The 24200-nt window shown below is 42.5% G+C and overlaps 1 protein-coding gene across 1 annotated transcript in view; it reads right to left on the bottom strand.

Annotated features, from left to right (window-relative positions):
- LOC112224854 (titin-like) overlaps positions 1 to 24200 on the bottom strand; it is a 173001-nt gene that overhangs the window by 72965 nt on the left and 75836 nt on the right. Inside the window, 52 exon segments of the mRNA XM_042306365.1 lie at positions 14 to 316; positions 446 to 994; positions 1089 to 1391; positions 1548 to 1847; positions 2027 to 2305; positions 2407 to 2712; positions 2864 to 3060; positions 3158 to 3263; positions 3353 to 3652; positions 4509 to 4808; positions 4901 to 5016; positions 5165 to 5351; positions 5462 to 5758; positions 5877 to 6164; positions 6271 to 6392; positions 6481 to 6658; positions 6778 to 6925; positions 7117 to 7268; positions 7378 to 7662; positions 7758 to 7872; positions 8069 to 8256; positions 8342 to 8644; positions 8753 to 9055; positions 9174 to 9443; positions 9534 to 9800; positions 9919 to 10043; positions 10200 to 10608; positions 10723 to 11001; positions 11226 to 11492; positions 11674 to 11940; positions 12167 to 12335; positions 12886 to 12983; positions 13089 to 13355; positions 14371 to 14494; positions 15952 to 16094; positions 16911 to 17037; positions 17196 to 17335; positions 17434 to 17700; positions 17832 to 18039; positions 18041 to 18114; positions 18240 to 18334; positions 18336 to 18507; positions 18603 to 18723; positions 18933 to 19008; positions 19368 to 19441; positions 19443 to 19672; positions 21287 to 21517; positions 21520 to 21555; positions 23020 to 23146; positions 23264 to 23403; positions 23496 to 23771; positions 23878 to 24147. Of these exon segments, the coding sequence (XP_042162299.1) occupies positions 14 to 316; positions 446 to 994; positions 1089 to 1391; positions 1548 to 1847; positions 2027 to 2305; positions 2407 to 2712; positions 2864 to 3060; positions 3158 to 3263; positions 3353 to 3652; positions 4509 to 4808; positions 4901 to 5016; positions 5165 to 5351; positions 5462 to 5758; positions 5877 to 6164; positions 6271 to 6392; positions 6481 to 6658; positions 6778 to 6925; positions 7117 to 7268; positions 7378 to 7662; positions 7758 to 7872; positions 8069 to 8256; positions 8342 to 8644; positions 8753 to 9055; positions 9174 to 9443; positions 9534 to 9800; positions 9919 to 10043; positions 10200 to 10608; positions 10723 to 11001; positions 11226 to 11492; positions 11674 to 11940; positions 12167 to 12335; positions 12886 to 12983; positions 13089 to 13355; positions 14371 to 14494; positions 15952 to 16094; positions 16911 to 17037; positions 17196 to 17335; positions 17434 to 17700; positions 17832 to 18039; positions 18041 to 18114; positions 18240 to 18334; positions 18336 to 18507; positions 18603 to 18723; positions 18933 to 19008; positions 19368 to 19441; positions 19443 to 19672; positions 21287 to 21517; positions 21520 to 21555; positions 23020 to 23146; positions 23264 to 23403; positions 23496 to 23771; positions 23878 to 24147 (10974 nt within the window).

The raw sequence follows: 24200 nt of genomic DNA, 5'->3' as shown, positions 1-24200 counted from the left end.
ATAAATGCTTTACCGAATGGATTCTTGGCAATAAGTGGCTTAGAAATGCATGATGGTCCAGGACCAAACTTGTTCTCAGCAGTGACCCGGAAGATGTACTCCTTCTTCTCTATCAGTTTGGTCACGGGGTATCTACATCCCCTGAGCGTTGAGGTTACGGTGATCCATCCGATCTCCACCTTGGAGTTGTCCTTTTTTTCCAAGGTGTAGTTCAGGATATCACTGCCACCATCATCCATGGGAGGATCCCACTTGCAGATGACAGAGGTCTTCCTGATCTCCTCAAACCGGAAGTTGATTGCAGGTCCAGGCGCATCTGTAAGTTGTAAAATATGAGGTTTTATATTAGGTTTCCAAAATGTGGTTGAAAAATAACTATGAATGGCAACAACCCTACTAAATTAATAAAAAAATGTATAAATGTTAAAAGAAGATGATATCTCACCTAGCACATTGACTTCACAAGTTGCAGAGGCAATACCATGGTCGTTCTCAACCTTGATAGTGTACACTCCGTGGTCACCCCTGATGGTGTCCCTGACAATGCAAGAGGATTCTCCCCTCTTCTTGTCATGGATGGTGAGACGTTCCTGGAGGGTTGGGTAGTCAGGGAGTTCCTCCTCCTTAGGCTCCTCATGGGCAGGCTCTGCAGCTGGGGCCTCAGTAGCTGGGACCTCAGTAGCTGGGACCTCAACCTCTCCCTCCTTGACTTCCTTCTTTTCTTCATCTTTCACCTCCTTCTTTTCACCCTCCTTTACTTCTCCTTCCTTCTTTTCTCCTTCCTTCACTTCCTTCTTTTCCTCCTTCTTCTTCTTAACAATGGGTTTTTCTGGTCTCTTCTTCATGGCTTCTGGTCTAATGACGACGTCGTTCCTGTACCATGTGATTTGAGGGTATGGGGATCCAGAGATGTTGGCGCCCAGTCTGATCTGAGCACCTCTCTTGATGCTCATACCGGACTGCAGGCTTCCACTGAGGAACACCTTGGGTGTTTCTGAAAAGAAAACAAACACATTTAGAAATGACAAATTACCAGTCTGAAAAATCGTAGCATTGGGATGGTTTGAACAAGATGTATCCTTCCTTACCGACAGCATCAGAAGCCTTCACCATTGGTGTGCTGCGTGATGGGTCGCTGACTCCGGCAGCGTTCTCAGCTCGTACACGGAACTGGTATTGTTTTCCCTCCCTGAGATTCCTCACTGTGTAGGACAGCACAGGCACAAGGAAGTCGTTGCATCTTGTGAAGTTCTCCTCACCCTTCATCATCTTCTCCAGAACGTAGCCCATAATCTTGCAGCCCCCGTCATACATCGGAGGTTTCCACGTGAGGGTGATAGTCTTGGAAGTAGGGTTGTGGGTCTCAACATCCAATGGAGGGTCAGGGCTCTCTTAAATGTTGAACAAGGAACATTTCATAAATTCAATACACCTCTTTTGAAATGTAGGCGTGCTTGGATAATAAAATTCACTTTAATTGTGAGCAAGAGTTGTACCTGTTATCAATCAATGTATTCCTTGAACAAAAAAACAAATATTTCACTCACGCTTCTGATCCTCTGCAATCACAGGGTTGCGGAGCTCAAGATACTCCCCGCCACCAATCTTGTTGACAGCTTTGACCTGGAAGTAGTACTCTCCATTGGGGATCAGATCCTTGACAGGCCAGCTGACCTTGTTCTCTCCAGACATCATGTTGACGTAGGTCCTCCGGCCTGCCTCTCTGCGCTGTAGCACATAGTGGAGAACAGGGCTACCACCATCATAGTTGGGAGGATCCCAGGAAACCTTGCAAGAGCTCTTGGTGATTTCACTGGCAACAATGTCTTTGCAGGGACCGGGCAGGCCTGTCAAAATAAAATGGATATGAAGAGTCGATCTTGATAGTTGTAGTATGCCTGTACTAGTAACCAAAATTTCAAATATTTTCAGGATCAAATATGTAAAATGTAATGATTACGCTATTAGGGACACCATGGAATATCATAGTATAGTAATATAATAGTATTTTGACACTGAAACGTACCAACAACTTTAACATTAATTGTTCCGCTGCTAGCTCCGAGGGAGTTTTCCAGGGTGACCTTGTACTGGCCAGAGTCTGAATGCAGACAGCTCTCGATCTCCAGGTGACAGGAGAGGTACTCCTGTCTGAAGCTCATTCTCTCATCATCCTTCAGCTCCTTTCCGTCTTTGTGCCAGGTTATCTTGGGCTTGGGTACTGCTCTGAATGGGATGGGGAGATGCCACTTCTCTCCCTCAACAATCACAATGTCCTTTGTTTGAAACTCAAGGGTTGGGATGCCTTCATGAGGGAAAAATATAATCAGATATCAGTATTTCATGCATTTCTGGGAAGGCTATTATTATGGAATGGGAAATATACATTATGGAAGGTTTACTTACAGTCAGGGTCCTTGGCATAGACCTTCTCAGAGATATCAGATGGCTCACTAACTCCAACAGAGTTGATGGCACGGACTCTCAGGACATATTGTTTCTCTGGGGTGATGCCCTCCTCTGTTTTGTATTTGAGCTCCTTGATTGGGCGAGAGTTGATTCTCATCCACTTCTCAGTACCAGCCTCACACAGCTCAATATGGTAGCCAGTTACAGCACTGCCACCAGTTCTCTCTGGTGGTCTCCAAGCAATACACAAATGGTCTCTGCTGGCTTCAGTGATATGAAGCTCAATTGGAGGAGAGGGTACACCTATAAAAGGCAATGCAGAGACAATGATAATAATCTTGAGGTGTGGGTTGCTTCATTGGGAACTAGACTATACCTAATAGATTACTCATGCAAGTCAAACAAATGTAACCATAAAACACAGTTTTCACTTTAAAAACGGATAAAACCCCACCTGTTGGATCTTCAATAGCAATGATTTCTGTTGCTTCACTAGGATGTCCAGCACCGGCCTCATTCTCAGCGCGGACCTGGAACTGAACCTCGGTTCCTTCAATGACGTCTGTCACTCTGTACTTGCAGTCATCACCTGAGGTCTTTCCACACTTTACCCAGCGGGTACCAAGTTTCTCCTTCTTCTCAATGGAGTATCTGACGCACGAAAATATTCCCAAATGTTATAAACACGCTTATATGACAATATGACACTCTATGACACTCCTAAAAACTAAAGTTGATCAATCTTTACCTCAGAACTGGTCTGCCACCATCATTCTTGGGGGCATCCCATTGCAGGTCAACATGTCTCTTTGACACACCATTGACAGAGAGATTATATGGTGGTCCAGGGGTAGCTGAAAATAGGAAACAGTACTTAGCAACCTATGCATCTTGTAAGTGAACAACAGTTACAGAATACTATATGCATAAACTATGATCTTACTATAAGTATCTTTAGCCATAATGGAGTCTTCCAGTTCACAGAATTCACTGGGTCCAACAGCGTTCTCAGCAGCCACACGGAACACATAGAGAGAGCCCTCGTTAAGTGGAGTGACAGTGTACTTCAGCTCCTTCACAGTGGTGTCCACTGTCTGCCAGCCCTTACGCCTGACATCCCTCTTCTCAACAATGTAGTTGGTGATGGGTGAACCACCATCCTTCTCTGGTACTGTCCACTTCAGCTCAGCACTGTTCCTGGTGACGGTGATGACATTCATCCAGCGTGGGGGTGTAGGAGGATCTGGAAAACGAATTGACAAGCATGAGTCATCAGAAACCATCAACTCAGCTAACCAACCATGATACACTGAACAGCTTCAGATGGAAACTATCTCAGTCTGTGTGTCACAATGGGACACCATATTACCTATATACAGATGTAGGATCTTAATTTGATCACCCTGTTGCAGGAGAACTTTCCTGCAATGCAGGAAATTTAAAACATGTAATGTATTTGAGGTTTAAAAGGGCTTCTGAAGTTTCCACTTTGAAATGTCAGACTTGATTTTCCCTTACAAAAAATGTAACAACCCCTACAAAAATGTTAATTGATTATAATCCACATAATAATTCACAATAAACATTTCCTGTTATGGCCGAATAATTTTCCTCCTGTAGCAAACTGGCTCAAATTAAGATCCTACATCTGTAGTGCACTACTTTTGACCATAGCATTATAAACAGATTAGGGTGCCATTTGCTTGGCTATGAAAAGCCAACCCGACATTTACTTCTGAGGTGCTGACCTGTTGCAACCTCTACAACCACTGTGATTATTTGACCCTGCTGGTCATCTATGAACGTTTGAACATCTTGATGAACAATCTGGCCTTAATGGCCATGTACTCTAATAATCTCAACCCGGCACAGCCAGAAGAGGACTGGCTACCCCTCAGAGCCTGGTTCCTCTCTAGGTTTCTTGCCTTTTCCTGCCTTTCTAGGGTTTTTTCCTAGCCACTATGCTTCTACATCTGCATTGCTTGCTGTTTGGTGTTTTAGGCTGGGTTTCTGTATAAGCACTTTGTGACATCTGCTGATGTAAAAGGGCTTTATAAATACATTTGATTGATTGATTTGGGACACAGTTAGTTACTTACTGAGTCTCTCCTTGCACAGAACTGGATCGCTAGGATCGCTGGGCTCACTCTCCCCAGCGATGTTGACAGCAAGGACCCTGAAGGAGTACTCCTGTCTGTCCATCAGGCCTCTCAGGGAGTGCTCCAGGATATTGATTCCCTCTGAAACACGGACCCATTGCTCAGTTCCACTCTTCAGGAGTTCAATGATGTAGCCCTCGATCTTGGCGCCACCATCGTGCTCAGGCTTGGTCCACTGCAGGAAGGCAGAGGTCTTTGCCACGTCTTTTACGGTTGGCTTACCAGGAGCCCATGGAGGATCTGTAGGAATACACAACATGTTGTTTTGGTCAATGACATCACAATTCATAAAAGATCAATGGTCTGTTAACAAAATATGTTGGAAGTATTACCAATAGGATCCTTGACCAATATCTGGTCAGTTTCCTTGCTTGATTTTCCAGGTCCGGCGAGATTCTCAGCCATGACTCTGAACTTATACTTCTTCCTTGTGGGTAGTCCTTTGACTCTGCAAATCAGAAACAATCAAATAACCAACGCAACCATCAAATGAATAGCATCAACCAGAAATTAAATCAATGCGGCCATTACTGCCTTCAATTACGAAAATTGAAACATTACGGTGTTCATTACCTAAATGTATTCTAGCGTCTTACCTGTATGTGGTGTCTATGATTGGGATCTTGTTGCATCTGATCCATCTGTTCTGATCTGGTTCAAACCTCTCAACCCAGTATCCAGTGATAGGACTACCACCATCCTCTTCAGGCTCATACCAATTCAGAGTCAGGCCATCTTTAACAATATCAGAAGGCTCCAGCTTGGTTGGTGCACCGGGAGAATCTGAAAAACAGTTAAAGACAATTTTAGCAACAACCCACTGCACAAAATAATACTAGAAAGAAAATACCATTATATTGCCTGGACTAAATACAAACATAAACTTAACATACCGAAGGCGTATCTGGCAATAATTGGCATATGTTCCGCTGGCACACCAATACCAAACTGGTTCTCAGCGAACACTCTGAAGATGTACTCCTTGAAGGCCGTAAGGTTTATGGCCTTGTAGTTAGTCTCTTTGACAGTGGAGGAGAGCTTGTGCCAGATTTCGCTGTCTGCGGCTCTACTCTCCACAATGTAGTTGGTGACCTTTGCACCTCCATCATCTCTGGGAGGGTTCCAGGCCAGGAAACAAGACTTGTTGGTGATCTCAGAGATATCAAACGCAGCTGGAGGACCAGGCTTATCTGTTCAAGACAAATAGAAAACAATGTTAGAACATTAAAAATATTTTTTTTTAAAGGAGTGTTTCCTCAGAAAAAGGTTAGACACTCCTCACAAAAAAAAGATGACAAAATAGGGTACCTAGAATGTTGACGTCAATGGTTGCAGTAGCACGACCACAGCTGTTGTGGGCTTCAATGATGTAGGTAGCTGTATCCTCTCTCATTGTCTTGCTGATCGTAACGACGGAGTGACCAGGCTTGTCGTCAATAGAGACCCTATCGTCTCCCTTCAGGACCACATCACCCTTGGTCCATTTCACTTTAGGTACGGGCTTTCCAAGAACATCAGCTGGAAGCTCGATCTTAGATCCAGCTTTGACGGTCAGTCCAGCAAGACACTTGACATCCAGAAGAATCTCTGGGGGGTCTATACAGAAAATGTGTTATACAGTTTAGACAGAAACATATTTCCCCCACTATGCAGGATTATTGACAATACATGTACAAACGTGGAGCATTTATACAAAACATACCTTTAGGATCAACAGCCAATATCTCATCTGTAGCCTTGCAGGGTTTGCTGGCACCCAGTCTGTTCAAGGCCTTCACGCGGTAGGCATACCACTGTCCCTCAATCAGACCAGTCACTTGCAATCTAAGAGAAAGTAAGATGTTAGTCTTTTACTTGAACAAAATGATTTTTAACAACCAACTTGAAGCCTTTTTTCTGTAGTTCCACTTACTTAAACTCAGGGACCTGATCTCCGCAGGATTCCCAGTTGTCTGTCCCACGCTGGCATCTTTCTATGTTGTAGCCCCTGATTCCGGTGCCGCCGTCCCACTTGGGTGGTTCCCAGGTCAGAAAGATGCCAGATGCTGTCTTGTCCCTCCATTTCAGGTTCTCAGGTGAGTCTGGCACAGCTACAATTCAAATGACAGGTATGTCAATGACTGAGACATCGAAACAATAGATTAAGTTCCCTTCACTTGTGTGCACAGCATAGGCATTGTCCCTGCTACTGTACTTAGTGAATACTTACTGGCAGGGGAGGACACATTGACTGGCTCGTCAATGTAGGCAGGCTCTCCTGGGCCACACTTGTTGCAGGCAGTAACCCTGAACAGATATTCTTTGCCCTCAACAACATCAGTGACAGTGAACTCCTGGTCTTGAACACCAGTGATCACCTGGGGAAAGACAGTCAGTGGCACGTGTTATTATGTTTATCTTAATAATATTTCATGTATAACAGGGTACAAGCTGTGGCCAAAGAAAGAGTACAAAAGTTTGTTTGTCCCAACCGGGACAAAGAGGACTAAATAAGTAAGTTATTAGATGTATATTGCTGGGTGGTTTGAAGACTTATGTTCATCCATACCTTGACCCAGGTCTTGCGGGATACGTCACGTTTCTCAATCTGGTACCCAGTCAGAGGGCTTCCTCCATCATGCTCTGGTGCCTCCCACATCAGGTGCACATGCTGTCTGGTCACCTCGGCAACCTTAAAGTCTTTGGGTGCACTTGGGGATGCTGAACAAATAGAAAAAGAGAGATATGAAGGGAAAAGTAGGGTCTTACAGTTGACAATATCAAGATACAGTATGTTGTGTTTCACCACAAGACTCATCACGTCACTTACCGATAACATTGACTTCAATCTCTCCTGAGCAACTGGTAATATCATTCTCCAGGGTCAGAGCGTATACACCTCTGTCTGGACGCACACTTGGAGTGACAGTCAGTTCTACGTAGGTACTCTTTGTAATCATGTAAACACGTTCACCAGCAGTGAGCTCCTTATCAGCGAAGCTCCACTTTGCGTGTGGTGTGGGATATCCAGAGATAGGGACACGGATAGTAAGGGGATGGGGAACAATGACCTCCAGGCCATCCTTGAATCCACTCAGGTCCATTGTGGGGCCAACTGAAGATAGAAAATAATGATAATTGTTATGACAAATGCACAACATTTAAAGTGATGAACTACGTCAAGGTTAGCTCAAAGTTAACCAAATGTACCATGTGTATCATCAGCCAGCATGGGTCCCAGTGTGTTGGATGGGTCAGACACTCCAGCTGCATTCTCAGACATCACTCTGTAGTTGTATTTCTTGCCATATTTCAGGCCAGATATCTGAGGAAAAGAAGGAAGAACCCCATTCAGAGTTGAGATAAGTGTGAGCAACTCAGACTTCCAAGTAAATGAATGTCAATGGGAGACTTCCATTCAAGTCAGAATAGCACTCAAAACCTCTGACAATTACACTACCAATATGATATGAAATCTCTAAGAAACCATTTAGCTACTTTTCACCTTATAGGATAAATACCTTGTAGGTGAGATCCTGGCAGAGCCTGGCGTTGCATCTGAGCCAATGGTTTGTTTCGTCCTCACATCTCTCAATGATGTAGCCAGTGATCATGCTGCCTCCATTTTTCAATGGGGTCTCCCATGTCAGCTGGACTGAGTTCTTATTCTGTTCTGAGGGCACCAGGTTCTGAGGTGGGCTTGGCCTCTCTTGAATAACAAAAACAACATGTTAAAACAGTGCATACATTTCAGTAATAACATTTCAGAAACTAAACTAACTGAAATAACTCACCAATGGGGTCCATGATCTTCACTGGATTGGTGGCAGCGCTTGGCTTTCCAATGCCAGCCTTGTTTTCAGCCTTGACACGGAAGATGTATTCCTTGTTCTCAATGACGTCGTTGATGATTGCACTGCGGTCTGTTGCTTTACTGATCATAGCCACGGCCCACTTCACAGAGGTCCTGTCACGGGACTCAATTATGTAGGAGGTGATCTCAGCCCCTCCATCAGACACTGGTTTTTCCCAGGAGACTGTGGCTCCAAACTTACTCACGTTTCCAACACTCACATCCTGAGGAGTATCAGGAACATCTGAAATATAACACAAGGTTGTAATTCACTTTTCTAGTTCATTGTTGAAAACTGTTACTTTGAACAAACTACTGTATGAGGTGAAACAATATGAAATATTTTTCTTACCAAACTTGTTCTTGGCATAAACACCAGGTTTCTCTGTCTCAATATTTGGTCCACTGCCCACTCTGTTGCGAGCAGAAACACGAAATAGGTACATGGATTCCCTCTGGAGTCCGGTCACAGTGTATTCTGGAGCATCAGAGCGGTCAGTAGCAAGAGTCCATGTCTTGCGCTTGACGTCACGCCTCTCCACCACGTATGTAATGATCTTGCTGCCACCGTCGCTCTCTGGCTCTTCCCAGGCTAGGCTGACCTCACCGTCGGCGGTGTCAAGCACTTGAAGACACTTCACAGGTCCAGGGACATCTGTGGAAGACAACAATACATTAATAAATGGAATCCATGAACAAGAACAGATTCCAAGAAAAATATCCTTCCCAAGAAAAATCTATTCAAATACAAGAATGGATTGAAGGCAACTTACCAATGACATCCAGATTAATGAATGCCTCTCCCTGTCCATGTTTGTTCTTGATGACAACATTGTAACGTCCTTGGTCGGACTTCTTAGGGTCCTTCAGCCTGTACTCTGTCCTGTCTCCAACGGTGTGGATGTTGTCCTTGGGCAGGCTGACATTATCATAGAACCACTCAGCTTCAGCTTTAGGATACGCGCTGTAGGGCACGAACATGACGATGGGCTTTCCAGCGTCTGTTACTAAGCTCTGATCCATAGTCTTGATATTTGGCTTAGCTGTAGAGGGATAAACAATTATAATATCAAATAATAAAAGGATAGATGTATTGTGGAATCAGAGAGGATATAACAGTTATGACAACTTACCAGCCAGTTCCAATTTGGCTCTGGCATCCTTGTCTTTGGCGATGATTCTGTACTCTCCTTGGTCCCGAGGCCTGATCTCACACACCTGGAGTCTGTGGACCTTGCCCTCGCTCATCATCTGGTATTTGTCACCCTGGACGATGGTCATGTTGTTCCTCAACCATTTTACCTCAACTCTGTCTTTGTTCAGTTCAACTTCATATACAACATCTGAGCCTGGAGGCTCAAACACATCCTTTGGTGGTCTGACGATCTCAACTGCACTCTCTGGAATAAACATTACACACAAATAAAAAATAGAATTAGTGAAGCATTAATTCATACGGAACAGTTAGAAATATGGACTCACACAAACAGAATCATATTATGAACTCAAGAGGCTTGCCTTCAACGAAGAGATGGGCGTGTGATCTCTTTTCATCTACGCCACAGGAATATTCACACTCATCATCTGGTCTGCACTCCTTGATACGCAGCCTGCAGGTCTTGCCCTCTTTTTCAAAGACGTACCTTGTAAAAAACGAAAATGGATAATGTTACACTACGCCTTTTATTATTGAATTCAATTCCTAGGTTGGCCCTTAGGGGCAAAGTAGCTTTTAAGATTTAACAGTGACAGTAAAGCAACAGTGACCGTGCCTCATAGCAGTTTAAACGTGTTCCTACCTGGGTCCCTCTCTGATCTCACGTCCATTCCTGTACCATTTCACCTCAGCCTTCTCCTTGGTGAGTTTGCAGGTGAACTCAGCATTCTCAAACTCGGGGATGGTCTGGTCTTTGACTTGTGCGGAGAAGTCAGTGGGGGCTTCACTAATGATCAGCTCAGCTGTAGACTTGTCATCACCAGCCATGGCGGTGTATTCACCTTCATCAGCAAGAGTACAGTCCTTGATGGTCAGTGTGTGCTTATATTGGTCCAACCTGTAGATTATGCGTTTGCTGAAGGTGATCTCCTGACCAGCCTTTGTCCATTTCAGAGTAACCTTCTGCCTGTTGACCTTGCAAGAAAAGCTAACAGTCTTCTTCTCCTGTGTGTCGCAGTCCTCAAGAGGTACAATTATCTTCAGACTCTCCTCTGTAGATCAAATTTTAAAAATCTGTTAGTCATGTAGCTAACTTCAAACAAAAATAAGACATACTACTACATCAAATTAGCTGTTGGTAGAATCGATAACAAAACTATGTTCACCTTTTACTGTAAGTTTGCCAGAGCTCTTGGCATGTTCACCACGTTGGTTTGTCAATGTAATAGTATAGTTTCCTTCATCTGACTTATCAGCATCCTTGATCCTCAGAGAGAACACGTTGTCTTTCTGGATCATGACAAACTTGCTGCTCTCAAACATGGTCTCCTCGTTCTTCAGCCACTTAGCTTTAGCTCCCTCAGTGTTCACCTCACAGTTGAAGATGATCTCTTGTCCCTCTTTTGCTTCTGTGTCTTTGATTGGTGTATTGATCCTGAGTTTTTCTGTGGAAATCAAAATGAAGGAAGTTAGTAGACGGAATTAAATATTGTGCCAAGGCTGCCTCAGGTAGTGCCACACAAGAAGATGTTAGAAGATTACTTTACTGCCCAATTGTACACAAAGGTCAAACAGAAAATCTACTTTATCTCAACCCTTCCAAAAGACACAAATACACATACAGGTAGGTGAGTTGTAATAGAAAAGAAAACCAACATTGATGACCTACCAAGAACAAACAGATCAGCTGTAGCTCTGGTGGTGCCAATGAGGGCAAGATAGGCTCCCTCATCCTTGGGTTCAGAGTTCTTGATAACAAGTATTCTTCTCTTGCCATCACAGACAATGTCGTACTTGTCCCCCTTTTCTAGCTCCTTATCATCCTTCATCCATTTGACAATGAATGTGTCTTTAGAGACTGAGCAGACAAACTCAGCCTTTTCTCCCTCAACCACCTCCTGACTCTGAGGCATGGCGATAAACTCAGCAGCCAATTCTAGAAGAACAGAGACAGATTAGTGTATTTGCTCTTATTTACACAAATACTTTACCTGCATGCCATGATTTGATTTTCATAACGGTACTGGTGTGTAGCCACTACCCAGGATATTTCACTTTCTACACCTCACAGTCTTGAGCTGACTAAATTAAACAGAACTTATGTCTGATTCCATTACCATTTATTTTCAGGTTTCCAGTTGTCTTTGAGCTGGACAGTTTGCAATAGTACTCTCCAGCATCATCTGTTTTGAGATCCTGGATGATAAGTATCCTCTTCCTGCCGTCTACGATCTGATCGTATCTTCCTCCCTCGGGAAGTTCCTGGTCTTCCTTAAACCACATGACATCAGCGTCTGCCTTCGATACTTCACAAATCATCTTCACACTGTCTGCTTCTGTTCCCTCCACGTTAGACAGGTTCCTGGTGAACGTAGCTTCTTCCTCTGCAAAGGAAATACAATATAACCGTCAAGGCAATATATTATGATAAGTCGATTACAGTATATGACATCAAAATTAATCTATTTTTCTGAGTCCCAAATGGCATATAAGTGCAGTACTTTTGACCAGAGCCCGATATGGGCCCTAGTCAAAAGTAGTGCACTATATAAAGAATAAGGTGCTATTTTGGATGGACCTTTTGAGACAGAGAAAGTTTGCCAGACTCACCGACGACTGTAAGCATGCCGGAGGATTTGGAGACCTTCGCATCACATTCATATTCTGCTTCATCATCGAACACTGATTTGTGGATGATGAGGATGTGTTGGCGACCTTTGGCGATTATTTCATATTTCTTTCCCTTTCTGATTTCACTGCTGTCCTTCAACCAACGGACCTGTTTCCAGAAACAGTCATAAAACCAAGACCACAATGACGGTATAATAACTTTAATATGTACTGATAAAGACTATGATGGAAACAAAGGGAGTAAAATGTAACAGCACATTAGAATGAAACACAGTGTAAGACAGGAAAGACAACTAACTCTCAGTCTTAAAGGTCCCCAACAGTCATTCTGAAAAAGTACTTTTTGTGTTATGTGTAATTTCATAGTTTTGATGTCTTCACTGTTATTCTACAATGTAGAAAATAGTAAAAATGAAGAAAAACCCTTGAATGAGTAGGTGTTCTAAAACCTTTGACTGTTAGTGTAGAAGCAACAGTCATTTTTCCTACTTTGGTCATTGTACTTTGATCTGGTTTCCTTCAAATATAAACCAAACAATTTCATGAAAAACATGATTTTGACTATTCATGACCATTAATATTATATTTTGTAATTCCACATGCAACTATATTATATTGTTATAAAATAAGGTGTGTTTGAAGGTGTGTTTGAATGTGCATGTATTGTATGAGGGGGGTGAAGGGTCAGGAATCAATACCTTGGCATTTTCGCGCGATACTTCGCATTCAAATCTGGCAGATTCCTTTTCTTTGACCTCAACATCATGGAGTGGCTTAGAGAACTCAACATGTGGAGCTGTAAGGACACAGTCATAGTGTTACTACACCAGTAATGCAAATACACCAAAGTCTTTACAAACAAACAAACCATATGAAAGGTTTTAATCAATACTTTACTTACGTTCAACGTTAAGGAAGCAAGAGGTTTTGAATTCTGAGGCGTCGCAGGTAAATGTTTTTGAATCATCAAGAGTGCAGCCATGAATGATGAGTTTTCTCACGCGGCCATCGGCAACAATGTCATATTTCTTCGTTTTGAGGATCTCCTGTCCATCTTGGAACCAACTGACCTCAGCGTTTTCCCTGGAGACTTCACACTCCAATGTAGCAGTGGCCTCTTCCTCAACTGTCTGGTCCTCCAGAGGTTTGGTGAACTCAACTGGTGGTTCTGTGAGGTCACACATTAATTACACTTGACTCGTGCTTTACATGTCGTAACAGCTTAGGAAGCCAACAAAATCATTTTACCAAATTCTATCACTGTCACCAACTACTTTTATTGTTACAGTCCTTCTTAAGATTAAGTGGCCTAAACTTTGTAGTTACAGTTACAGTTTATGCTACACTTTATGTTACATAATTCCTTCAACCTGTGTGTTGTTTGTACAATTACACATTTACACTTTTCATACATTTGTAAACAAACTTAACATCATGGGGACACCTTTCTTCCTTCTAAAATAATTGGATCACACCATTATATTGTGATATTGCAAGGGATATCGCTATATCGTAATTATGGAAGGCATATACTGTTTTATACTTCTTCAGTGCTTCTTAGGAACACTTATGTACTGTTACAAAAGCATACATGACTGTGTCTCACAGTCTCTCAACTCATATTTAATGCATACTTCTTTGCTGATGGGCAATCAACCGTGGATGGAATTCCCATAGAATTCAGACTGGTTGGGTAGGCTCCCAGAACATTAACACCTGGCCCACTTACATTGTTGTCTGTGCTTTGCATAGAGAAGACAACTATTGTCTAAAAAAAAAATCTAAATCCATGACACAATGTACTTACAATGATCCCACTTTACATAAAATGGCCTAAAATATGTGGCTTTTGCATTTTTACCTTGCATTTACATAGGCAGGCGAAGTATGTTACCATGAACCTGGTCTATAAAGCACCTTCCATAGTGATTTATCAGTCCAATATGCTGTATAGTGTAAATATTTTAACTATATTGTTGTTTAACCAAATCATATGCACAATATCGTACCACCAATGAATTTGAAGAAATCAACCAATTAGGAACGAAGCTTGACAATTATACATTTGGAATGGTAATAGAAACCAAGTCTCCATGGGGGGCAAGAATCCCAACAACAGCAACCAAACACCGCAAACAGTAATAGCAACCTATCATTCACATAACACACATAGATTAACCTACCATTCACATGTAGTCTGGCCTCAATCTGGAAATCCTTTGCAGTGAGTTTAATTTCTCCATCTTCTGAAATCTTGACATCTCTGAGAGTCAGCGTGTGAGTTTTGTCTTCTGCTCGGGTGACCACCTGTGCAAATTAAGCAGTTTGATAAATCAGATGGACGGTGATAGCTATGCAGGGTCAAGCTATTTACTTCTTCCCGTGAATGAACATCAGCAGCTGGTGACAAGGGACCGAAGGCTCCCTGAGGGAACCCTAGGCTCAATTTGAACTCCAGTTACACTATTCCCTTTTACCAGAGGTTTGGTAAGGTGGTTAACTAAGACCACATTTCCCCAGTGTTTTACAGTAGGTGTTCCATAAAGTCAAAGTGTTCCTCTTGAATGTAAACAATATAGGCCTACCTCTTATGGTGCAGTGGTACAGCAATCACAGTCAACATAGGTTCTATATTTTTCCCCCATTTCAAATAGTCATGATATGACAAATGACATAACAACTATGTGAAAACATGAAGACCATGGCAGTTCATTCACAGACTTTTGACAAATGGTTACAGTATATACAAGTTATTTAGCTGTCTCTGTTGCAAGGTAGACTATACTCTTATATGGTTATTATAACAGTGCAAATGACACCACATGCAATCATATTTTACAAACCACATTTGACAGCATAAATCATCATGTTTTGGACTATTCAGCCATAGCCACAATACAATAATAGCCTACATATTCAGAGTATATTATTCTAAATGTAAGATTTTTAGTGGAACAAAAGTAATCACAGTTATCCTCAAAATAATCAAATGTTCGCTAACATTGTGTATGGCAACACATCAGGTTATCAAGGATGTGAATTCAATTATCATTAGAATAGGTAATAGGACCCATATAACTGTATGTAACTGAAGGACAAACCAGGCTATGCAACATCGTAAATCAACCTATCATATAACATTTTCACACCTCAAACACACTGGAATTAATTAAATAACTAGGCTAGACAATATACATAGGTATATAAGGACCTAACAGATAACTCAAAGCAATTCAAAGCCAATTTCTACATGAAATTACAACACTAGTTTCATATTTTAAAATGATAACTGTCAAATAACTCTTCAAGCCACCTGCCATTGGACACACACACTTGAAGCAGTTAAAAATAACTAGAAGAACGCTTGCAGGGCAGAAAAGCCCTCCCGCGTTATCTCAAAACTCGGATCAAATCCCCAACTGGAATCCTGATCCTCACAGGTCCTTATATGCAGAAAGCATGTAGGTTGCACAAGAGAACATTAAAACCTAAAAGTAAATAATGCAACATGACAAACTGGCTAAGATCCATTTAAATTCAAGACAATTTGGAATAAGATTAAGTAAAACCAAGGACAATGTTTCAATCTTGTTAAAACAATAAAACTATTTGGGATATGAGAATACGTTATAATCCAGGTAGTAAATTCCATGACAACAGGTATTTGTCTGCCATATTGGAAACTGTTCATAAGTATCAATTACTTGAGGGAGTGTCAGTGTTGTGGTAACAAATATTTCAGATGTTACAGTATAAACACTTACTCTGTCACTTGGCTCCAACTTTGTACCCCCTAAGAACCATTCCACAGCAATTCCTTCATATGACAGTTCACAGTCGAAAGTGGCGGTCTCCCCAGCAGTAACAGTAACATCCTTGAGAGGCCGCAGCAGGCCGATCACCCGCGCTTTAGATTGAGGAGAAGACATTGTTAGTCACTCCCAAATCCCAAGATAAACCTAATTGCTAATCCTCATTTTGCGGATGCCCTGACGGCTGGCCACTGCTCTGGAGTCCTGTAAACCACCAGGACAACTGATAGGACTAGCGCAGAGGGACTTGACATTGAGGGGCCTTCCTCATTTGCATACCCGGTTTCCTTGAGATGTATATGGTCAGCAAAAAACTTTGAGAGGCAGGCATGTTGTAGCTCTGCCAATCACTAACCGCCCACTCTAGATAAGGCATGTGGATTCTAAAATAGCCACAACACCTGATTGGCCTTTAACCCACCCCCTGCCACACCACCGGCTAAGCAATCTGTCCCTGTCAATCAACCCCTCTGAATTTTGGGGGTACGCTGTTACCCAACTTTTACCCCAAAAACAGTTGCATCATGGCTAAGTATTGCATTGCATAGCAATGCCTTGAGTGTTTTGCAAGCAAGTAGATATTTAGATATATAAAAAGTGTGCCAGAATTGAAATCCAAACCTCAACACTTTTTATGACACACTTATTTAAATAGCTTTAGTCCTCCCTTGTAAAACTTTTGACACCTAATTAAAAGGGGCTGTAAATGCCTGACTATATCCTCATCTGACAGCTCTGCGGTTTACTTTACTTCAACCAACAGTTGGGAAATGTATCATTGAAGCCCACCAAAAAACAAATGAACTGATCAAACGTTTTGTTGGTGGCCTACTTACAGAGTATAACTTTATCAAATAAGTGCTTATCTTATTGTCAAATAAAAGTGTGAGTATGTGTTAAATCATTCTCACCTTTAACTCTGAGCTGAGCATTGGATTTAGCATTGGCAGCCTGGAAGTCAACTTCTCCGGCCTGATCCTTGCGAACGTTGTACAGGATAAGGATATGCCTTGTACCCTCCTCCTTAATCTCACAGTCCTTGAAAGAGAATACACTAACAGTTACTAAGTGATCCTCGTCAAATTATACATACCATCTATTTTCTTTTACTTCTCTGTCTCCTCAACCGCTAGGAAATTTACGAAGTAATGTCCAATTAGTGTATATAGTCATAATGATGTGGATATTTTTCTTACAGGAGACTGATGAAGGGCCTCTCCATTGAGTTTCCAGTGACCATGGACATCATCAGCAGAGATCTCAGTCTCAAACTTGGCGATTTCAGTTTCTGTCACTTCCACGCTGTACAGGGGCCTGACAAACTTAATGTCACGATCTGTAGAAGAAACACAAAGACAACTCAAGTGTTGGTATAAATGAAATAAAATATAAACTGCAATCCTCAAATGCTGAGCTAAAAACACTAAAGGCTACCTTCAATGTTGAGCTTGGCCGTGGTTCTGTCCGCATCACAATCACAGCTGTATTCTCCCATGTCGGCTTTCTCTGTCTTCTTAATGATCAGCATACGCCTCTTTCCATCGGCTTTGATGACCACGTTCTTGGAGGAAGTGATTTGCTGGTCACCTTTGAACCATTTCACCTCTGCATTGGCCTTGCTCAGTTCACAAATCATCGTCAGTTCATCTTTCTCAGTGACTGAGCAGTCGTGCAGTTTTGTCGTGAAGTAAGGCTTTCCCTCTGTTTATGAAAAAGAAACCATGATGAGTTGCGTGTGTGATATTTAAGTTTCGACAACGGCTTATTTCCATCTGCAGATTCTATAGATTTATTTTGATTGAACGTTTCAAGGGTTTTAACGATATACTAACCGAGAACTGTGTGCATGTCCTCTGAGATATTGTCCATGGCCTCTACTTTGATCATGGATGTGTCATCAATGGACACCCCCTTGAAGGTCAATTTGTGCATCTTGCCATCGTCTGACATGTGCACAACTTGGCTGGGATGCAAACGCACATTGTTCTTGTACCAGGTGACCTGGATGTTGTCATGTGATACTGAACTCTGCTGTCTAGCGCTCAATACTGAACTCTGCTGCCTAGCGCTCCTTGACCGTGACATCTTTAATGGGCTTCAGAAAACTCAAGGCGAATTCCTGATAAGACATTCAATTCATAAGAAATTCAATCATTGTCATCGTGAGAAGATCAATTTCAGTCATTTGTAATGAATTGAGTCAGGATTTAAACAGGAAGCACAGAAACATTTCGTCAGATTACATTGGATAACTAGTTCGCCAGTGGTTCTCTTGTCCTCTGCCTCAAATATGTACTCAGCTTCATCCTCATATGCGGCAGATTTGACCACCAGAGTGTCTCTTTCCCTCATGGGTAATATCAAACTTATCATAAGCTGTCAACTCATGAGATCCTTTGAGCCAACGGAAGCCCGTAGGCACTGTGGACACCTCACACTCAAATCTGACCTCATATTTTTCATACACTTGTACATCACTCAAAGGTGTGACAAATGTAATTGGACTCTCTGTAGTTCAGAAGGAAAATGTGGCATCATGGCAATGCGTAGAGAACCACCACTGAAAATATTCACATTTACATGATCAAATATAAAAATCTCACCTTTCACTTTCAGATTAGCAACACATTTAGCATTAGCAGCTGTAAATAGAATCTCCCCTGACAAGGGGGCCTTGAGGTTGTATAATATTAATGTGTGCTTTGCACCGTCCATTTCAATGTCCTATAAATTATAGCATAATTTGTATAGAAAATAGTCCACATTAGATGAAGATGAAAGGGAAAAGGAGGAAGGAAGATAGTTATATGGGCTGTTTCATTGTAATATTTCAAGATCACGTAAAGGATGAGAATGGATGATCACGTAATGGTATGAACGGTAGAATGGTCAAACAACAGTTAGAATGATTTGGGGATTGAGTAAGGGGATACAGGGGATTGAGTAAGGACTTCTCAGTTCAGTTTCCACTGGCCATGGACATCATCTTCAGAGATTTCTACCTCATTTCTACTCCTCAAGTGATGATCTGTTGCACCCTCTACAGCCACTGTGATTATTATTATCTGACCCTGCAGGTCATCTATGAACGTTTGAACATCTTGGCCATTTCCGGTTATAATCTCCACCCAGACTGCCAGAAGAGGACTGGCCACCCCTCAGAGCCTGGTTCCTCTCTAGGTTTCTTCCTAGGTTCTGGCCTGTCAAGGGAGTTTTTCGTAGCCACAGTGCCTCTATATCTGCATTGCTTGCTGTTTGGGGTTTTAGGCTGGGTTTCTGTACAGCACTTTGTGACATTGGCTGATGTAAAAAGGGCGTTATAAATACATTTGATTGATTTTGCATTCTGTCAAACAATTTTGACAAACAATTTGAAGGAGGCAACAAAGCAGGGGTTACCTATCACCGTCAGTTTTGCCATTGAGAGATTCCCTTCTGAGATTTGCCTCTGCCTTAACCTGGCAGATATCATCAAGACTCAACTCCTTGATTTCTAACGTCTGTTTCTTTCCATGACTATGGATGAGCACGGTTCTGTTCACATGGAGTTCTACTTCATTTTTGTACCATGTCACAGGTACATTATCATGAGAGAGCTCAAGCTCAAACCGAGCAGTGTTACCTTCCTTCTCAGTTTGATCCTGAAGTCGCAATTCAAATTTGAGCCTCATACCTAAACTCAGCAAAATAATAATGTCCTCTCACTGTCAACTGCATTTATTTTCAGAAAACTTAACATGTGTAAATATTTGTAGGAACATAACAAGATTCAACAACTGAGACATAAACTGAACAAGTTCCACAGACATGTGACTAACATAAATGGAATAACGTGTCCCTGAACAAAGGGGGGTTCAAAATCAAAAGTAACAGTCAGTATCTGGTGTGGCCACCAGCTGCATTAAGTACTGCAGTGCATCTCCTCCTCATGGACTGCACCAGATTTGCCAGTTCTTGCTGTGAGATGTTACCCTACTCTTCCACCAAGGCACGTGCAAGTTCCCGGACATTTCTGGGGGGAATGGCCTTAGCCCTCACCCTCCGATCCAACAAGTCCCAGACGTGCTCATTGGGATTGAGATCCGGGCTTTTCGCTGGCCATGACAGAACACTGACATTCCTGTCTTGCAGGAAATCATGCACAGAACGAGCCCTATGGCTGGTGGCATTGTCATGCTGATGGGTCATGTCAGGATGAGCCTGCAGGAAGGCTACCACATGAGGGAGTAACACACAGCTTTGAAACTGCCTGAAATGACAACAAGCTCAGTCCGATGATGCTGTGACACACCGACCTAGACCATGACGGCCCCTTCACCTCCAAATCAATCCTGCTCCATAGTACAGGCTTAACGCTCATTGCTTCGACGATAAACGCAAATCCGACCATCACTCCTGGTGAGACAAAACCGTGACTCGTCAGTGAAGAGCACTTTTTGCCATCCCTGTCTGGTCCAGCAAAGGTGAGTTTGTGCCCATAGGCGACGTTGTTGCCGGTGATGTCTGGTGAAGACCTGCCTTACAACAGACCTACAAGCCCTCAATCCAGCCTCTCTCAGCCTATTGCGGACAGTCTGAGCACTGATGGAGGGATTGTGTGTTCCTGGTGTAACTCGGGCAGTTGTTGTTGCCATCCTGTACCTGTCCAGCAGGTGTGATGTTGGGATGTACTGATCCCGTGTAGGTGTTGTTACATGTGGTCTGCCACTGCGAGGACGATCAGCTGTCCCTCCTGTCTCCCTGTAGCGCTGTCTTAGGCGTCTCACAGTACGGACATTGCAATTTATTGCCCTGGCCACATCTGCAGTCCTCATGCCTCCATGCAGAATGCCTAAGGAACGTTCACACAGATGACCAGGGACCCTGGGCATCTTTCTTTTGGTGTTTTTCAGAGTCAGTAGAAAGGCCTCTTTAGTGTCCTAAGTTTTCATAACTGTGACCTTAATTGCCTACCGTCTGTAAGCTGTTAGTGTCTTAACGACCGTTCCACAGGTGTATGTTCATTAAATGTTTATGGTTCATTGAACTAGCATGGGAAACAGTGTTTAAATCCTTTACAATGAAGACCTGTGAAGTTATTTGGATTTTTACAAATTATCTTTGAAAGACAGGGTCCTGAAAAAGGGACATGTCTTTTTTTGCTGAGTTTATATTATGTTAGGTGAGTGCATAGTGGACTGAAAATGATTTCAACTCGCAAAATAATGAATGAATCAAAACTTTTGATGATATCAAACAAAAACCACTCAAAGGGTGTCAAGTCTAATAACAATGGTTCCATACTTACCCTCCACAATGAGTGTAGAGGTTGAATTTTTGCCCACAGCTTCTATACTGTAATTTCCCTCATCATCAAACTCACCGTTGTTTATGACCAACATATGTTTTATTCCATCATTGATTATTTCATATGTTTTGTCTGATGTACCAATAGTGTCTGACCCCTTCAACCACATGACTTCAGGCACATCCCTTGTGATAGTACATTCAAACATAGCCTGTTTCTTTTCAGGTACGACATGCCCTTTAAGGGGACTGTGAAGTCCATTTCCATTACTGGGAGGTACGAATAAGGCTCACTTTGTCAATACATGCATAACATCATCTATACATACATTACATGGCCAAAAGTATGTGGACACCTGCTTTTCAAACATCTCATTCCAGAATCATGGGCATTAATATGGAGTTGATCCCCCCTTTGCTGCTACAACAGCCTCCACTCTTCTGAGAAGGCTTTCCACCAGATGTTGGAACATTTCTTCCTTTCAGCCAAAGAGCATTAGTGAGGTCACTGATATTGGGCGATTAGCTCTGGCTCGCAGTCGGCATTCCAATTCATGCCAAAGGTGTTCGATGGGGTTGAGGTCAGGGCTCTGCGCAGGCCAGAGAAGTTCTTCCACACCGATTTCGACAAACCATTTCTGTATGGACCTCGCTTTGTGGAAGGGGGCGTTGTTTCCTGAAACAGGAAAGGGCCTTCCCCAAACTGCCACAAGGTTGAAATCACAGAATCGTCTAGAATGTCATTGTAAGCTGTAGTGTTAAGATTTCCCTTCACTGGAACTAAGGGACCTAGCTCGAACCATGAAAACCAGCCCAAGACCATTATTCCTCCTTCTGAAAACTTGACAGTTGGCACAATGCATTCGGGCAGGTAGCGTTGTCCTGGCATCTGCCAAACCCAGATTTGTCCATCGGACTGCCAGATGGTGAAGCTTGATTCATCACTCCAGAGAACGCATTTCAACTACTCCAGAGTCCAATAGCAGCGAGCTTTACACCACTCCAGCCAACGCTCGGCATTGCGCATGGTGATCTTAGACTTGTGTGCGGCTGCTCAGCCATTGAAACCCATTTTATGACGCTCCCAACGAACAGTTATTGTGCTGACGTTGCTTCCAGGGGCAGTTTGGAACGCGGTAGTGAGTGATGCAACCGAGGACAGACGATTTTTAAGTGCTCCACACTCGCCGGTCCCGTTCTGTGAGCTTGTGTGGCGTACCACTTCGCGGCTGAGTCGTTGTTGCTCCTAGACATTTCCACTTCACAATAACAGCACTTACAGTTGACCGGGGCAGCTCTATTTGACGGACTGACTTGTTGGAAAGGTGGCATCCTATGCCGGTGCCACGTTGAAAGTCACTGAGCTCTTCAGTAAGGCCATTCTACTGCCAATGTTTGTCTATGGCGATTGTATGACCGTGTGCTTGATTTTATACCTGTCAGCAACAGCTGATGATGAAATTGCCAAATCCACTAATTTGAAGGGGTGTCCACATACTTTAAAAAATATATATAATGCAAATACATACATACATACATACATACATACTTACATCCATACATACATTTACATACAAAAATATACATATAATGCATACATACATACATACATACATACATACATACATACATACATACATACATACATACATACATACATACATACATACATACATACATACATACATACATACATACATACATACATACTGTGCTCTCGGAACAACTGCTTACCCTTGACTGTGAGCACAGCACTAGTGACAGCATTCAGAGCTGTATAAGACACTTCACCAGACGCGTCCAGTGGAACACTTTTCAGAGTGAGGAAACGTTTATTGCCCTCCATTTTGATCTCACATGTCTGAAAATGCACAATAAAAAGACAACAGATATCAAAGACAGTTCAACATTTCTAAAAATTGTGGTTAAGCTTAGTGTTCGTGCAAATATTACAGTCAAATCATAAGACAAGTCATACCGGTGATCTTGTTAAGACCTGCCCTTTATGTTTCCATTCTCCAGGCACATCCTCTTCAGATATCTCAGTTTCAAATGTAACATCCTCTTTCTCGACCACCTCGCAACTTGAGAGTGGCTTCAAGATCTCAGCTTCACGTTCTGTAAAAATATCAAAAGTATAGAGTAAGCATTCACTCGGTAGCCTAACTGGATTCAACACCATACAAGATATGAGTGATTGTGCAACCAACCTCCAAGAGTCAGGTTAGCTGTGTATCTGTGGCCTTCAACCTCCATAGTATATTCTGCAATATCTTCGGGCTGTGCATTCTTTATTGTGAGAGTCAGGACTTTGCCTTCTTTCTTGACCTCAGTCTTGTCAGTTGGATCATTTGTAATCTCATTGTTGCCTTTGAACCACTTCCAGTTGGGGGTTTCTTTGAAGAGCTCGCATTTGAAAGTGGCAGTGGCCTTGGGTTTCACATGCTGATCTTTCAATGGTTTCACCAACCAGTCTCTGACAATTTCTGTAAACATTTATTTGTAATCAGTTTTCGTATGTACACTAACAGATTCAGTATATTTATATTGTTGATGAGTGTCAACGGTTTATTTAGGGAATGCTCTACATACCAATGATTTTGACAGTTGTTTTAGTCCTGATGAGCTCACACTCGCATGCGTAGATTCCAGCGTCGTCATCTCCCATGTTCTGGATCGTAACGGCTTGTTGCATTCCAATGACGTTGATGGCCACCTTTCCAGCGATTACCTTGAGGATCTTACCACTCTTCATCCAGGTCACTTCTCTCTCCTTGTTCAACTCACAGGTCAGGTACATAGGCTGCCCCTTCAGGACCGACGTCTCCTCACCCAGCTCTTTCACCCACTTCACGGGCAGTTCTGAACAGGTAGGTATTAGGTCATTATTTACATGACAATGTGCATACAAATAA

This window comes from Oncorhynchus tshawytscha, linkage group LG26 (assembly GCF_018296145.1).
Source record: "Oncorhynchus tshawytscha isolate Ot180627B linkage group LG26, Otsh_v2.0, whole genome shotgun sequence".
Classification (NCBI taxonomy): domain Eukaryota; kingdom Metazoa; phylum Chordata; class Actinopteri; order Salmoniformes; family Salmonidae; genus Oncorhynchus; species Oncorhynchus tshawytscha.
The sequence above is the reverse complement of the archived record's forward strand: the minus strand, read 5'-3'. Positions and strand labels throughout refer to the sequence as shown.